The sequence below is a fragment of the Panicum virgatum genome, chromosome 2N, assembly GCF_016808335.1.
Source record: "Panicum virgatum strain AP13 chromosome 2N, P.virgatum_v5, whole genome shotgun sequence".
In the NCBI taxonomy this organism is placed as follows: domain Eukaryota; kingdom Viridiplantae; phylum Streptophyta; class Magnoliopsida; order Poales; family Poaceae; genus Panicum; species Panicum virgatum.
In genome coordinates, this window is record NC_053146.1 from 62,213,947 (window position 1) to 62,227,039 (window position 13,093).

Consider the following 13,093-nt stretch of genomic DNA (forward strand, 5'->3'; position numbering starts at 1 on the left):
ATAATATGCATTATCATCATGTTACGGGGCTCAAACGAGATTAATATCATGAAGAAACGGTGTGATTAGAGATATAGAGGGAGTTGAAACTCACTCTATATATATGGAGGGAGTTTCAACTCCCCCCGTATATAGGGGGAGCTGTGGGGGGAGCCGTTGGACCGCTCGCTCCCCCAAAGCCCCCCCTACGTAGGGTGGGGGGCGCTTTACGGTGAACCATTGGAGCTAGCCTTAGGTGTCATAATACAAATACCACCAACTGCGTATACAGAAAGTATTAGTAGTGTATATATTTCGGCACACAATTTTAGATGTCTTATGAATATCACCTAGACCTACTAGCTACTAGCTAGTAGCAGCTAGGTTTTCTTTTTGGCCACAACCATCTGATCCAAACAAAAAAAAATCAGTGACCATGCAGACCTGATGCAAGGAAATTAAACCTCCACGGAAAAAGAACCTGGATATCGTATGACAGGACGTGACGGTACACGTACGTGGGCACGCCGCGCCGTCGGATCAGATCTCGACGCGCGGTATCCATCCATGGATCGGTCGACCGCAAAGCGCCCTCGGACAAGGTGGTTCCCACCCGACCCAACAACCCTGCGGCCTGCGCCGTGCTCCTCGCGCGGGCGATCGCGACGTACGTATCGGCCTTTCGGGGTCTCGCCCGCGCACTGATCTCAAAGAACGACACGTAGTCTACCAGGCTTGAAGACCCGCGCGCGGGTCCCCCCACTAGTTTTGGAGCTGCGAGCCCTTGCAGGCGGAAAATAAACAAGGGGTTTCGTCGCGAACGGCGAACCAGCATCATGCTGGGTTTCGTTGGGGCGTCGGGATGGTGCAGAGAAGGGGAGATGAAAACGAACGGCGGAGGCCGGGCGCGGCGCGGGGGGCTACGGCCTAGTACGCGGCCGGCCGCACCGAGCCGAGGCCCCGTGGCCAGGTGGCCTTGACGGACGACCACACGACGTGGCCTCGCGCGCGCAAAAAAGCATTATCGTTCTTTTCTACCCCCTCGGCACGGCACCGAGCCGGACGGAGCAGAACACGAGCCCGTACCCGCCCGCCGGTGAGCGCACCGCGCCCGCCGCCGCGCTTCCTTACCGTCCGTCCGGCCTCCTCCCCTGTTGCCCCCAGATTCGACGCCGCGGGTGCGCGTCCGCGCCATTCCTACTACCACGCGGCTACGCGCATCACGGCCATCCCTCTCCCTCGGCATCGATTGGCCCGAGCGTGCTCGCGTCGCCCAAAGAACTCCATTATTGCGTTGTATATAAGCTAGCGCGCGTACGTACGTCCCCTACATGATTGCCGTGCGCGAGTATTGATTTATTCGCTCGCCAGTACTACGCCCACCGGCGCTTAAAAACAAATTTAATTACAACGCCGGTTGTCCTTTTCGCCAGTTTATTTTACGGCCTCATGCAGATGCAGGGCGGGCTTGGGGTCGAACGTGCATGGGTGGATCGAGCACGTTTTCCTCCGTTTGACTTTGCCAATTGACGAGGGGAGGGGATCGGTTTACAACCATAGAAGAGGCGCTAGCTAATTGACGACTCTACGAGAGCATCGTCAAAAATTTCCCCCCGTTTTTTTTTTTGTTCCTCGTATTATCGGCCCCTTTTCTCCTTTATTTACTTGAGGGAGGGGGTAATAAAATTTCCATGCATGCATGATTTCGGACGGACGTACAACAATATCTGAACATGCAAGTCGCTACGGCGACCCAAACAAATCACTCGCAAGTTGTTGTGGGGAACAAGAACGAACTGTACAGAGCTTGCAAAGCTACGCCCGCTTCGGTGGAGAACGGATCGGTGGTCACGTAGACGATTACGTACGGGTTAGGGATAAACCGGAGCAAAACGAGAAGAAAACCCTGGTTCTGCAGCGCTGGCAGTGTCTTTTGGGGGCTGAGACCGAGGCAAGCCGGCGGTGTACGCGTAGCAGGAGTAGTCCGAGCGCCGGTACTACTACTGCTGCTGCTTTTCTGGGGCTTCGCTTTAAAAGCCTTCCCCACCTCCTCCTCCCCCGTCTCCTCTCCTCTCCTCCTCCCCTGCCTCGTCTCCGCCCCCCGCCCCTCCTCGTCTTATTCCTTTCGCCCCCACGATTCCCACGCCCCCTCCCAAAACCCCCCACCTCGACGCGCCGCGCGGCCGCCGGCTTAGGGTTCGGCGCGCCCATGTCGTCGCCGGCGCCGCAACAGCCGCCTCCGCCTCCGCCGCCGCCGCCCGCGCGCCCGGCCGCCGCGCCCGCGCTGGTCTCCGCGACCCCCATCTCGGTGCAGCCGCCGCCTATCCAGCCCAAGCCGCCGGCGCCGGCGCCGCCGCCACAGCAGCAGCCGCAGCCGGCGGGGCCCGTTCCCGGTCCGCAGCCGCCGTCGCCGGCGCAGCTCCTGAATCTGGGCCCGCACCCGCCGATGTACCGGGGCCCGATCTGCTGGAACTCCTACTGCAAGGACCCCGACCCCAACTCCTTCGGCCGCCGCGGGTGGAAGGTCCGCTCGGGCCCGCCCTTCTCCGTGTACGCCGACCTCTGCGGGAGATGCTAGTACGTGCCGTTCCCCCCCTAACCACCTTCCTCTGCCTCTCACGCTCGCCCCCCGCCCAATCGCGCCGTCGGCGAGGCGCCCCGCGTGCTCGAATCGTGCGGGGGGAAGCTCGCTCCGTCGGGGGCGGATTCGCCTATGGCGACCACCGGATCTACGTGGAGTGATCGCCACGTCGTTGCGATTTCGGGGGATACGCAGGGGTTTTGTGTAAAGTTGGTGTGGTTTTTTTGGGTGCTTTGACTTGCGTGCGACTCCTTATTCCTGATGCATGCATGCATGCATGTGTGGCTTACTGCAGCCCTCGGCTCTCTGTTTTGTGTGGCCAGTTCACAGTTTGAACAGGGGATATACTGCGAGACGTTCCATTCCGAGGAGGGAGGCTGGAGGAACTGCGAATCCTGCGGGAGGGTACGTGCTCTTGCATGCTCATCATGCCTCTCGGTGGCCGTCAGTGCTTCCTTTACCTGCTGAGTGATCGGTTCGTGTGCGTTTGTGTTCTGATCGAACAGAGGGTGCATTGCGGCTGCATCGTGTCCATCCACAAGTATCAGCTACGTGATGCTGGCGGGGTTGACTGCGCCAAGTGTGCTCGGAACACCCGCACTTCCTTGGTATGTCGTGTAAATTTTCATTGCCACTGACCATTTACTATTATTGGGGGTGATTAATTTTTTTTGGGTGGGGCGGGGGGGGGGGGGGTGGAAGGGGCTAAGTGCATGCAACATGAACCACTTTTATCCTTGACTGTTCGCTGGCTTTTTAACTCTGATGTTTCAACATGTTGCATCCATTAGTGGGCATAAATCTCTTGAAGTAATGCATTTCCGTGGTTTGTTTGTCACTTGTGTTTCTAGTTATGCTATTTGATTGGCAGAATTGATTAGGTGGATGTTATATTGCTAATACCCTGCTTCTACCTTCTAATGCCATTAATTAACTTATGTCCTTATGTCAAGGATTCATTTATTTATTGAAACAATACCAATGTCATTTACTGAAGCTGGCAATTATGTATGTGGAGGATGTCTATTTTTCATATTGAAGAGGCTTCCATTTATTATGTTAACTGAATAGTGGGAGTTTGAAGTTCAGATGTTCTCTATGAATTTAGTTCATGTTTTGATCCATACTTGACCACAATCTGTGCTTGTGCTTCATAGGCACCACCAAGTCCTGTATGGGCGTCCCCGATGCATAATTCTCAAAATGTAGCTGACAGAAAAGACATTCCTGTAAAGAGCTGGAGACCACCTGCCGGGCAAATTTCAAGTCAGTGGCGACAGACTAATATGTGGAGTGTGTCCAGTATACAGTCGGACTTGCAGCAGCGTCTAGCTTTTGAGTTTGATAGGCCTAGTGGTAGCGAGAAATTACTTCCTGGGCGCACTTATATCCATGCCCAAGATAGGAAATTTGATGACATGCATGACAGACCAACAACTCCTGCTGGCATGAACCACATTGTGAGGGAGAGAGATGCCAATGGCCATGGCCAGTCCACCAATATTGATCCAGCTTACTCTTATACCCTCTACCACAGAGATGGATCACATCCAAATAATATACATGATCCTAGTCACCATGTTGGAGAAAATGATTCTTTGTCTTCCCGGAAAATGGCGATGCCAGATGCTTCTACAAGTGTGGATACTGGATTCAAGCTTGATTCACATCATCCATCTATTTTAAAGGATGATCCACCATCCCTTTCAGTTGGATTGGCTTCTAATTTTTCATCACAGAATGGACCAAAAGACCATATCAGAATTGCACCTGCTCAGCAGCAAGCGCAAATGGCTTCATCCTCATTGCAGAAGCAGTTCTATTCTCACACAGTGAGTGGTTACAATGAATTCCAAGCGCAAATGCGCAATGGAAGACCCAGAATGGATGCAAAGGCGAGATCACAGTTACTTCCTCGCTATTGGCCAAGAATAACAGATCAAGAGATACAGCACTTATCTAGCGAGTATCCGATGTATTCTACTTTATGTTATCGAGCAATTTTCATTTGAAAAGATATTCCTTTCATAGTCGAAATTCCAACTTGTGTAGAAATGTTATTTGTTTGAACTCTTTACTAAGCTTTCCCTTAACTTTCACACAGTTCAAATTCTGTTATTACTCCTTTGTTTGAAAAGATGCTAAGTGCTAGTGATGCTGGGCGGATTGGTCGCCTAGTTTTGCCAAAGAAGTGTGCTGAGGTGAGTTGCCAATTTGATTGCCATTTTTTTTTGTAGATTCTCTATGGTTACGCTATCTCAGGGCCTAATGTTATTGAGATGGAACATTGCCTTCATTGCTGTTACTAGTTTTGTTTGTATGTTAAAGAAATATCTTTTTTTACTAGGTGTGCCGTATCAGAATGTTCTATTGACCTATGAGTTGAAAATTCAGCTCTGTTAGTTATCCTGGACCCTGTCATAAATTGATAATATGCATGAATAAATTGCAACATATCTATAGAAAGCATAGCTTATTTATGAGAACCCTGATGAGAGTTTATTTTCGTTGGGTACAATCATATTATGTACTTAGAATCTTAGACCGTTCTATTTCTCTTTTTGTGCATCCCTTATTCAGAAAAGTTCCCTAATTGGAAAAACATTTTGAACAGGCATACTTCCCTTCAATCTCTCAACCTGAAGGGCTCCCTTTAAAGGTTCAGGATTCTAATGGTAAAGAATGGATATTCCAATTCCGTTTCTGGCCTAATAATAATAGCAGGATGTATGTATTGGAAGGTGTCACACCTTGTATTCAGTCAATGCAGTTGCAAGCAGGTGATACAGGTACGCAGCTTTTCTTAAACAAATGGATGTTGGAGTAGGCCTACAGAAGATTCATGACATTAGTCATATATACTGCCATGAATTACTCGTACAAGAGAACAGACCTATTTCTATTTAGTGTCTCTGTTTAGAAAACAGTACATAAACATGAGGAATCTTAAATCCTGATATTACTTGTGATTAATCTCACCCATTCGGATACATTATTCTTAATTGTTCATGTTCATGCGATGGAGACAGTATTTAAATTCTTAAATATGCTGCCTGACACCCTGACCTGACTCTTTACTGCAATTCTAATGCCTTTACTTTATCTCTTTCAACTATGTCGTGCATTATCATTTCATATATTTCTCATTATCATAGTTATCATTTTTTAGTTTTAATTTATAATGCTATTTTCTGTAGTAACCTTCAGCCGAATAGATCCAGAAGGGAAATTGATCATGGGGTTCAGGAAGGCAACTAATATTTCATCTGAACAGGTATGCACATTGAAGTATTTAATTATATGTGATTGTTGCTGCAACATGAAAAAGACATTTAAAGATTAAACCACTAGAAAAAGATATGCACATTGATCGCAGTTATAATGTAAGTTGAAAAGATAAGTCAGATGCTTCCAATTCTGTCAGTATTTGTTATGACTGATGGATGATGAAAAGCTATTTTAATGTCCATGCCTCTCCAGTGTCTGCAATTTCAATGATATGATGCATCTTTGTAGTATTTCAGTTCTCAAGATTCATGCTCCCATTTTGTTTCTGGGCCTTTTTTATCAACTGAAATGAGATAGTTATTGTAAAAAAAAACTTAACTTGCGGCGGGAGACTGCCCCCACGGCATTGCACTAAGAAGAAGACCTTCTCACACAAGTCAATAAAACCACCGAACCCCTGCCACACTCATACATAGTGGCTGTTACCTGTGAGAAAGGCCGGACCCCAACTATGCTTTGGACATGGGACAAGCGAGGGCTTTTTTTTTTTGCGCAAGCCGGGAGTCGAACCCCTGACCTAGTGGTTTTCCAACTGTACTCCTACAAGCCGGGCTAAAGCCCACTTGCAAGAGAGATAGTTATTATAATAATTATGTCAGCAATATAAACAATTAGCTGTGTAGTTTTCCCTAATCTAAGTAATCTACAATATGGTGGTTATATTTTAGAATTCAAAAAGTAAATCATCCTTACTCATTTTCTTTTTCTCAGGAGCAAACAACAAAGCCTGCCAATGGAGCCCCAGCAACTTCAGAGGCAAATGGTAAAGTTTCTGCTCCAGATCCCAGTCCAAATGCTGCAGTTTCCCGACAAAACAAGGTCAGCGCAGAGACCAAAAGCTCTAGCCCTGTGGAACAACCTGCTGCCTTCAAAATTGAAAAAGATGGATTAACACAGAAGGAAGGGCCAGGAACTGCTAGTTCTTCTCCAGGTCCTGTCAAGAGAAAAGCAGCTAATCTTACTCCAAAGAATAAACGACTACGGATGGAAAATGAGGAATCAATGGAGTTGAAGATAACATGGGAGGAAGCTCAAGAATTACTTCGTCCCCCTCCTAAGGCTCCTAACATTGTTATTGTTGATGGCCATGAGTTCGAGGAATATGAGGTATGGCATTCCTTTCAGCATTTATCTTCATTAAAATTGCCTTCTCAAACAGAAATTTGTTCTGTGAACATCTATTTTCAACGACTATATTTGCATGCAGCACTTGTTCTGCTATTTATTCGCACTGTTTATTAGAGAGAAAAAAAGACTTGTTTCTGATATTCTGTATTGAAATCCTGTGCATTTCAGGAGCCACCGATTCTTGGAAGGAAGACATATTTTGTGGCAGATAAATCAGGGTAATCTTTTTCGAACTTGAAAATTTTACATATACTTTTTTATTTATCTTATTAAAGTAATTTAAACTTCAAATTTATATTAGCTGTCAGTACTTCCTACATATTAGTAGTTATGAAGTGAGTCGGTGACATTGCAAAAATGCAATTTAAATTCTTTTGACTTCAACCTGTAATGTTCCCAGCAGTTTAAACTTTGTTTAGTCTCTCTCCCACTTGCATCTAAATTTATCGTTTTGTTTTAACAGTTCAAATCATCAATGGGCACAATGTGAGAATTGTTCCAAATGGAGGAAACTGCCAGTAGATGCCCTGATGCCCTCTAAATGGACCTGCTCTGACAATAAATGGGATTCGGAAAGGTGACTTTTGTGTTAATGTGTTGTTTCTTTAATACAATTTCTTCACATTCTATTTTTTGTGGCATTCTGAAAAATTATGAAACATCTTTACATTAATGGGTCGCTCGGTCGAAGCTTTTTCTTCATAGTGGGCCTACCTGGAAACGAATCTTAACCCAAATGGCAGCCTGATCTTTAATTCTTTATGCAGTAAATTGGTTGTAATAATAACTTATTACATGTATGGGTAATCAATCCAAGTATATAAAAAAGGGCAGCCTGGTGCAAGTAGCTCCCGCTTGTGCAGGGTCCGGGGAGGGGCCGACCACATGGTTTTTTCTTTTTGTACGCAACCTTTCCCTACATTTCTGCAAGAGGCTGTTTCCAGGACTTGAACCCGTGACCTCATGGTCACAAGGCAACAGCTTTACCGCTGGCACTAGGGCTCCCCTTGCAAGTATGTGTAATCAAAATCTGTAGCAAAACATTGGACAAAGAATCACTTGAAAAAGTTGACATTGTTTAATTTACAGTAACTTATCAAAGAGGAATTACATAGAAGTGATCATCATTGATCATGTTCAAGGAAGTATATGATGCCTGCAGCCTCTATTTACTGCATGATTCAATTGAATATGTACTAGATAGAATGCCTTTACTGAACACCACATTGCACTATTCTGTTCACCGATTTGATGTAACTATTACTAAAAGGCTACTAGTGTAACCACACATTTCTTTTGTAATTAGTAAGTTGCTAAAATTTGACCAACCTACATGTTTCAAATGTTTCCAGTAGTCCATTGAATATGATTCCCTGGTATGCGATTTGACCTGAATACCTGATAAATTCAGTCGAAAGACTTCTCATAGTTTTAAATTATGACCCATGTATTGCAATGGTAAGGTGTAAGTTTTTTTTATTACTTTAACTGTATGATACCACCAAGTTTAGTGCTCTACACATAATAACACCTCACATCAATCGATTAAAAAATCTAGATCCTTTTTCGTTGTACCTTGGTTTCTAAAAACATTTTCCGCTACCATGTATGAATATATCTAGGCTTAAACTATTACCATCAAAATTGCAATAAAACTTCTTAGGATGGCACTGCATCATTACCAACTGGTGAGCTGTTTTTAGCAATGGGTGGAAACTAGTGAGCCTGTTTTGCGAGTGTTGTTCTAGAAGATAAGGTGGTATGCTAAATAGTTAGCATCTGTACTATACCTGACTTATCATGTTTTTTTAATTAAATAGCCAATTGTAACCATATATAGAAATGAGCAGTTAGGTGTATGTTTTGTCAGGAGTCAAGATATAGCTAAATATTAGTTATTTTGTGACTGGTTATATATGGTTTGCTCATCACTATATCTTAGCTATTCAGTTAATCATCACTATTTTTTGTCTATAGGTCTTCTTGCGAAGCTGCACAAGAAATAAGTATGGAGGAACTTGCAGAATTGATTCCTATAAAATCTGGTATGGTCCAATGTCCTCTAAAGTATTTATGCTTCTGCAGCAGTTGCATTTTCATCAGTAGTTCTTTTCCAAATAGAAATGTGGAAGATGAATTTCTGAACATCTAGAATGCCTAGAGTTGTGAGCACATGCCGCTAGCCTACAAAAGTATAATCTGAGATGTGGACAATGGAGAGAAGGGCTCTGACTGCAGTAACTGGACATGCCAAAGCAATTCGTAGTCCTTAGGCCTATTCATAGTCTGGTCTGAGACTGCTAAAACCAACAGAGCAACCAGGATTAAACCAATTGCAAGCTCGTGTGCGGGTCCGGTTTTGTTTCGTCTCAGAACCAGTGAAGTCGTTGGCATGCTCCTGACAAGCCACTCTTCCCCTTGCATAATGTCTAGTATGTAGGTTTCATTTATGTGCAATTGGGCTATAACTGTATCTAATGGTGTGCTGTAGTTTGATGCAAGTGTGATTCATAGTTATATGATAGTGGGCTTCTCAGTTTCAGTTACATTACAAAGAAAGCTTTTTCTGAATTGCAGGTCCAGGTGGAGCAAGAAAGCCCAAAGCTAAGGTAGAAGGTGAAGCTATTGATGCTTCAGATGGGCTCGACACTCTTGCAAACCTTGCTATCCTTGGTGAAGGTGAAGCCCTGCCGTCCCAGCCAACCACGAAACATCCCCGCCATCGTCCTGGCTGCTCATGCATTGTCTGCATCCAACCACCAAGCGGGAAGGGCCCAAAGCACAAGCAAACATGCACTTGCAACGTCTGTATGACAGTTCGGCGTCGTTTCAGGACACTTATGCTTCGACGTCAGAAGAGGGAGACCACAGATTCGCCTCGTAAAAAGGATACAGGCCAATCCAGCGAGACAGGCAGACAAGGTGGATCTAGCCGGCTGGCGACCAATGCCAGTGCAACCAGCTCTTCCCAGAAAGCAGCAGATGCGAAGGCCAGTGCACCTGAAGACATTGCCGTAGATCACAAGGTGACATCCTCTCCAGTCAAGAACCACATTGACCTGAACATCCAGCCTGAACGGGACGATGAGCAGTCACCGAAGTCTGGTGCGGCCGGTGCATTGAGCCGAGACAATCCGACTTAGGGTGGCTCGCGCGGAGAGGCTGGGTCATACCGGTGAGTGGACATAGATAGCTGATCGAACATATCATTCCGAAATGGCTATACCCATTAAGAGAAGATGTGGCATGAAGTGTTGTAGTGTAGGTGTTATCTGTTCCCATACCATAGAGCCGGTTTTCGTTTTTCCCAGACAGACGCCAGTGGTAATGTTATCGTGTATACATAGGCCGGGATATCAGTAGGTGTTGCGTGGGGCCTTGCATACCCTGTATGCATGTATGTATTGCAAGACCATTGCTTAGCTGAGGCTTTGCCGCCGCCTTTAAGATGCCAATATTTGGAGCCAACCAGCATTATCCATCACTAGTTAACTACTACCTCCATCTCAAATTATTAGTTGTTTTGGCCTTTCTAGATTTATAATTTTTGCTATGCATGTACATATATATATTTGTTTAGGTGTGCAGTAAAGTTTATAAATCTAGAAAAGCTAAAACTACTAATAATTTAGAACGGGGGAGTACTTGATAAACAAGATGACTTTTTTTTACATCAAGGAAGGAGCATACACATGTGAGAACGCATGTATCCTCAACAGACATACGAGAACGGAGGGGGAGGTCTAATCCTAGCGCGAGATTTCGGGCGAAGCCATCGCAGAAGGGGCCGGCCGTGCTCCGCCCCGCCCTTGCTCCCCCACCTTCCGGGTTCCGCTGCTGCTCTCGGCGCCTCCGCCGCCGCCCTCCTTAACCTAGCGCGCCGCCGCCGGCACCGCTCACCTACTGTCCGTCCCCGCCTGGCCAGCGCCGCCGCGCCCTCCACCAGTCGAATTGTCGCCACTCCCTGGCCGCCGCCTCCCCCGACCCCTCCTCCATGGCCGGTGGCCATGGAGCCGCCCCACCTCCCAGCAACGCGGGATCATAAGACCGCTCCGCCCCTCCCCCCTTGCTCCCTGGCTGCAGCGCCCCACAGGGGAGGGGCGCGCGCTTCTGCGATGCGATGATCGGAAATCACGTGCGCGATGAATAGATTTGCCAAAACGAAGGCCTTCCTGCCAGCCCAGAACTATTAGACGGTAAACGGGCGCCCTGGCACAGACAAGTTTGATTCATTCTCTGCACCTCACTATGCGACTCTGAAATCTGAAGCAACCAACGAAACGCAACGAGCAGCAGCAGCTCAGTAATCAGGCAAAAGAAATTGGGGATGGTTTGGCCAACACTAATCCGCACCTGTCGCTACTAACAAGTGCTACAAAACTTGTGCTTTGTCTTGTGCAAAAAAAGAAACTATCACTATCACCTTCTTACTTTGACAAAACCATATCTTACAGAGATCAACACCCCAAAACCAAAATCGAGAACGGTCGCGAAACCAAAAACGGGGAGCTCTTTTGCAAGCTGCAACTATTATGTTAAGCTAGTTTTCATTCAGACCATTCAGTACTGGCTGACCCCGCCGAGCATGTCGTTGTAGTGTTTGAGGGACTCCTGCCGCTGCAGCCGCATCTCCATGTTGAACTTGTGGATGAACGCCTCCACCCGCCGGTTCAGCTCGTCCTGCCCCAGCGACGGCTCCCGCCTCACCGGCGCCGCCTTGCTCCTCCCAGCGGCGCCGTCGTTGAAAGTCTCGGCCTTCCGCATCGCCCCCGCCGGCGCGGCGGCCGCGGGCTCGATCTCCCCGCTGCCCACGCCGCCCGACGGGCGACGCCCTGGGCGGGTGTCCCAGGTGTCCGACTTCTTGAGGTGCCGCGCCAACGGCGGCCCCCGCCCCTCCGTGATCGCCTTCCATGTGCTCTCCAGCGTCTCCACCTTCCGCGGCCGCGCCACCCGCAGAGCCCTGCTCCCTGCAATGCCAAAAATCCGCATTGGTACCAAAACAAACCTCTGTTCTTGGGAGAATTCATCTTTTGATGGCTCGATTCCTATGGCTCAAATTTAAACTGATGGACTAAAGGCAGAGCAACCAGGGGATGATTAGAAATGGAGATTTCTGATGTGTGTTAACGATGGGCGAATGTGTAATTGACGTTGTGTTACCTTCAGGGCTCGGCTTGGGCGCCTTCCGGCTGAACCTCGCCGACACCAGCGGTTTCTCCTTGGAGTTGGTCAGGTCTGCGAACGGCGCCACCTCGCTCTCTGCATCCGCCTCCATCTCCAACTCCGCGCCCCGCCGACGCGGCGTCCACGTCGACCTTGAAATCGAGAATTCTTCATCCTCCTCCACCGGCCCCGGCGCCGCCGCCACAGTGTTCATCTCCGACACGGACTCCTCCGCAGCATCCACCTCCGCGGCCGGCACGGTCATCGGCACGACCGGCGCAGCCACCTGCAACGCGACGGCCGGCTGGATCCCATCCTGCTCCATCTCCTCCTCCGCCACTCCAGCTCCTCCGGCGGAGGAGGCGGCGGCGGCGGAAGCGTAAGGAGAGGCCGACGGGCGGTCGCCGCCGCTGGTGCTCGGCTGGAAGCGCAATGACGCGGCGATGGAGATGATGATGGCGTTGATGACGAGGTAGAGGTACGGCGGCGTGAGCCACGTCGCCGCGGCCGCCCGCGCGCGCGGCAGCTCCTCCGCCACGAACGCCGCCGCCGCAGGCCCCAGGAACCGCACCCCCGCCGCCGCCAGCAGCGCCGCGGCGGCGGCCGCCGCCGCCTTCACCGTCCGTTCGCAACCCATCGACCCCCTCCCCGTCCCGACCCTCTCCTCCCTCGCGGTTCCAGCTCCCCAAGCCAACGCACGAGCCTCAAGTGATGCCCGCCGCCCGTCCCCCGTGTCGTCGACCGTTTGGGTTTGCTGTGCTCGCAGCGGGCGGAAGCTAGCGAAACGGAAGGGAGCGTGGCAAGCAAGCGTCGCAGCGAGAGGAGGTGGGGCGCGGGATTTATAACCAGGTCGTTGACACCACGCACGTACTGGACCGTGTCGTGGGCATTGCATTCGCACAGTGCTGGGCCACTGCTCAGGATATAAACGGATCCCGTGGCATGTGGGGTTCA

At 48.8% G+C, this 13,093-nt stretch overlaps 2 protein-coding genes across 3 annotated transcripts; one reads left to right on the forward strand and one right to left on the reverse strand.

Annotated features, from left to right (window-relative positions):
• Positions 1–2,104: 2,104 nt before the first annotated feature.
• On the forward strand, positions 2,105–10,474 carry LOC120661683 (B3 domain-containing protein Os07g0563300-like). 2 transcript variants are annotated; one of them, XM_039940596.1, is made up of 12 exons: positions 2,105–2,556; positions 2,884–2,965; positions 3,067–3,168; positions 3,718–4,535; positions 4,665–4,761; positions 5,175–5,349; positions 5,758–5,834; positions 6,560–6,955; positions 7,145–7,194; positions 7,440–7,553; positions 8,954–9,021; positions 9,554–10,474. In XM_039940596.1, the coding sequence occupies exons 1-12, from the start codon at positions 2,189–2,191 to the stop codon at positions 10,117–10,119; spliced, it is 2,913 nt and encodes a 970-aa protein (XP_039796530.1). In that variant the 5' UTR covers positions 2,105–2,188; the 3' UTR covers positions 10,120–10,474. The 2 variants fall into 2 exon arrangements, with proteins under 2 accessions (XP_039796530.1, XP_039796531.1); XM_039940597.1 differs by having other exon boundaries at positions 2,189–2,556; positions 3,718–4,526.
• Positions 10,475–11,253: 779 nt separating this feature from the next.
• LOC120661686 lies at positions 11,254–13,093 on the reverse strand. Its single transcript, XM_039940598.1, has 2 exons — positions 12,137–13,093; positions 11,254–11,943 (listed from the first exon to the last, which is right to left on the reverse strand). Exons 1-2 carry the CDS (start codon positions 13,032–13,034, stop codon positions 11,537–11,539), a joined length of 1,305 nt encoding a protein of 434 aa, XP_039796532.1. The 5' UTR covers positions 13,035–13,093; the 3' UTR covers positions 11,254–11,536.

Coding starts and splice junctions, on each gene's coding strand:
- LOC120661683 (XM_039940596.1), top strand. CDS start 2,189: ATGTCGTCGCCGGCGCCGCAACAGCCGCCTCCGCCTCCGCCGCCGCCG. Junction 7,195..7,439: donor TTTGTGGCAGATAAATCAGG/GTAATCTTTTTC, acceptor TTGTTTTAACAG/TTCAAATCATCAATGGGCAC. Junction 7,554..8,953: donor AATAAATGGGATTCGGAAAG/GTGACTTTTGTG, acceptor TTTTGTCTATAG/GTCTTCTTGCGAAGCTGCAC.
- LOC120661686 (XM_039940598.1), bottom strand. CDS start 13,034: ATGCAATGCCCACGACACGGTCCAGTACGTGCGTGGTGTCAACGACCT. Junction 11,944..12,136: donor GCCCAAGCCGAGCCCTGAAG/GTAACACAACGT, acceptor TTGGCATTGCAG/GGAGCAGGGCTCTGCGGGTG.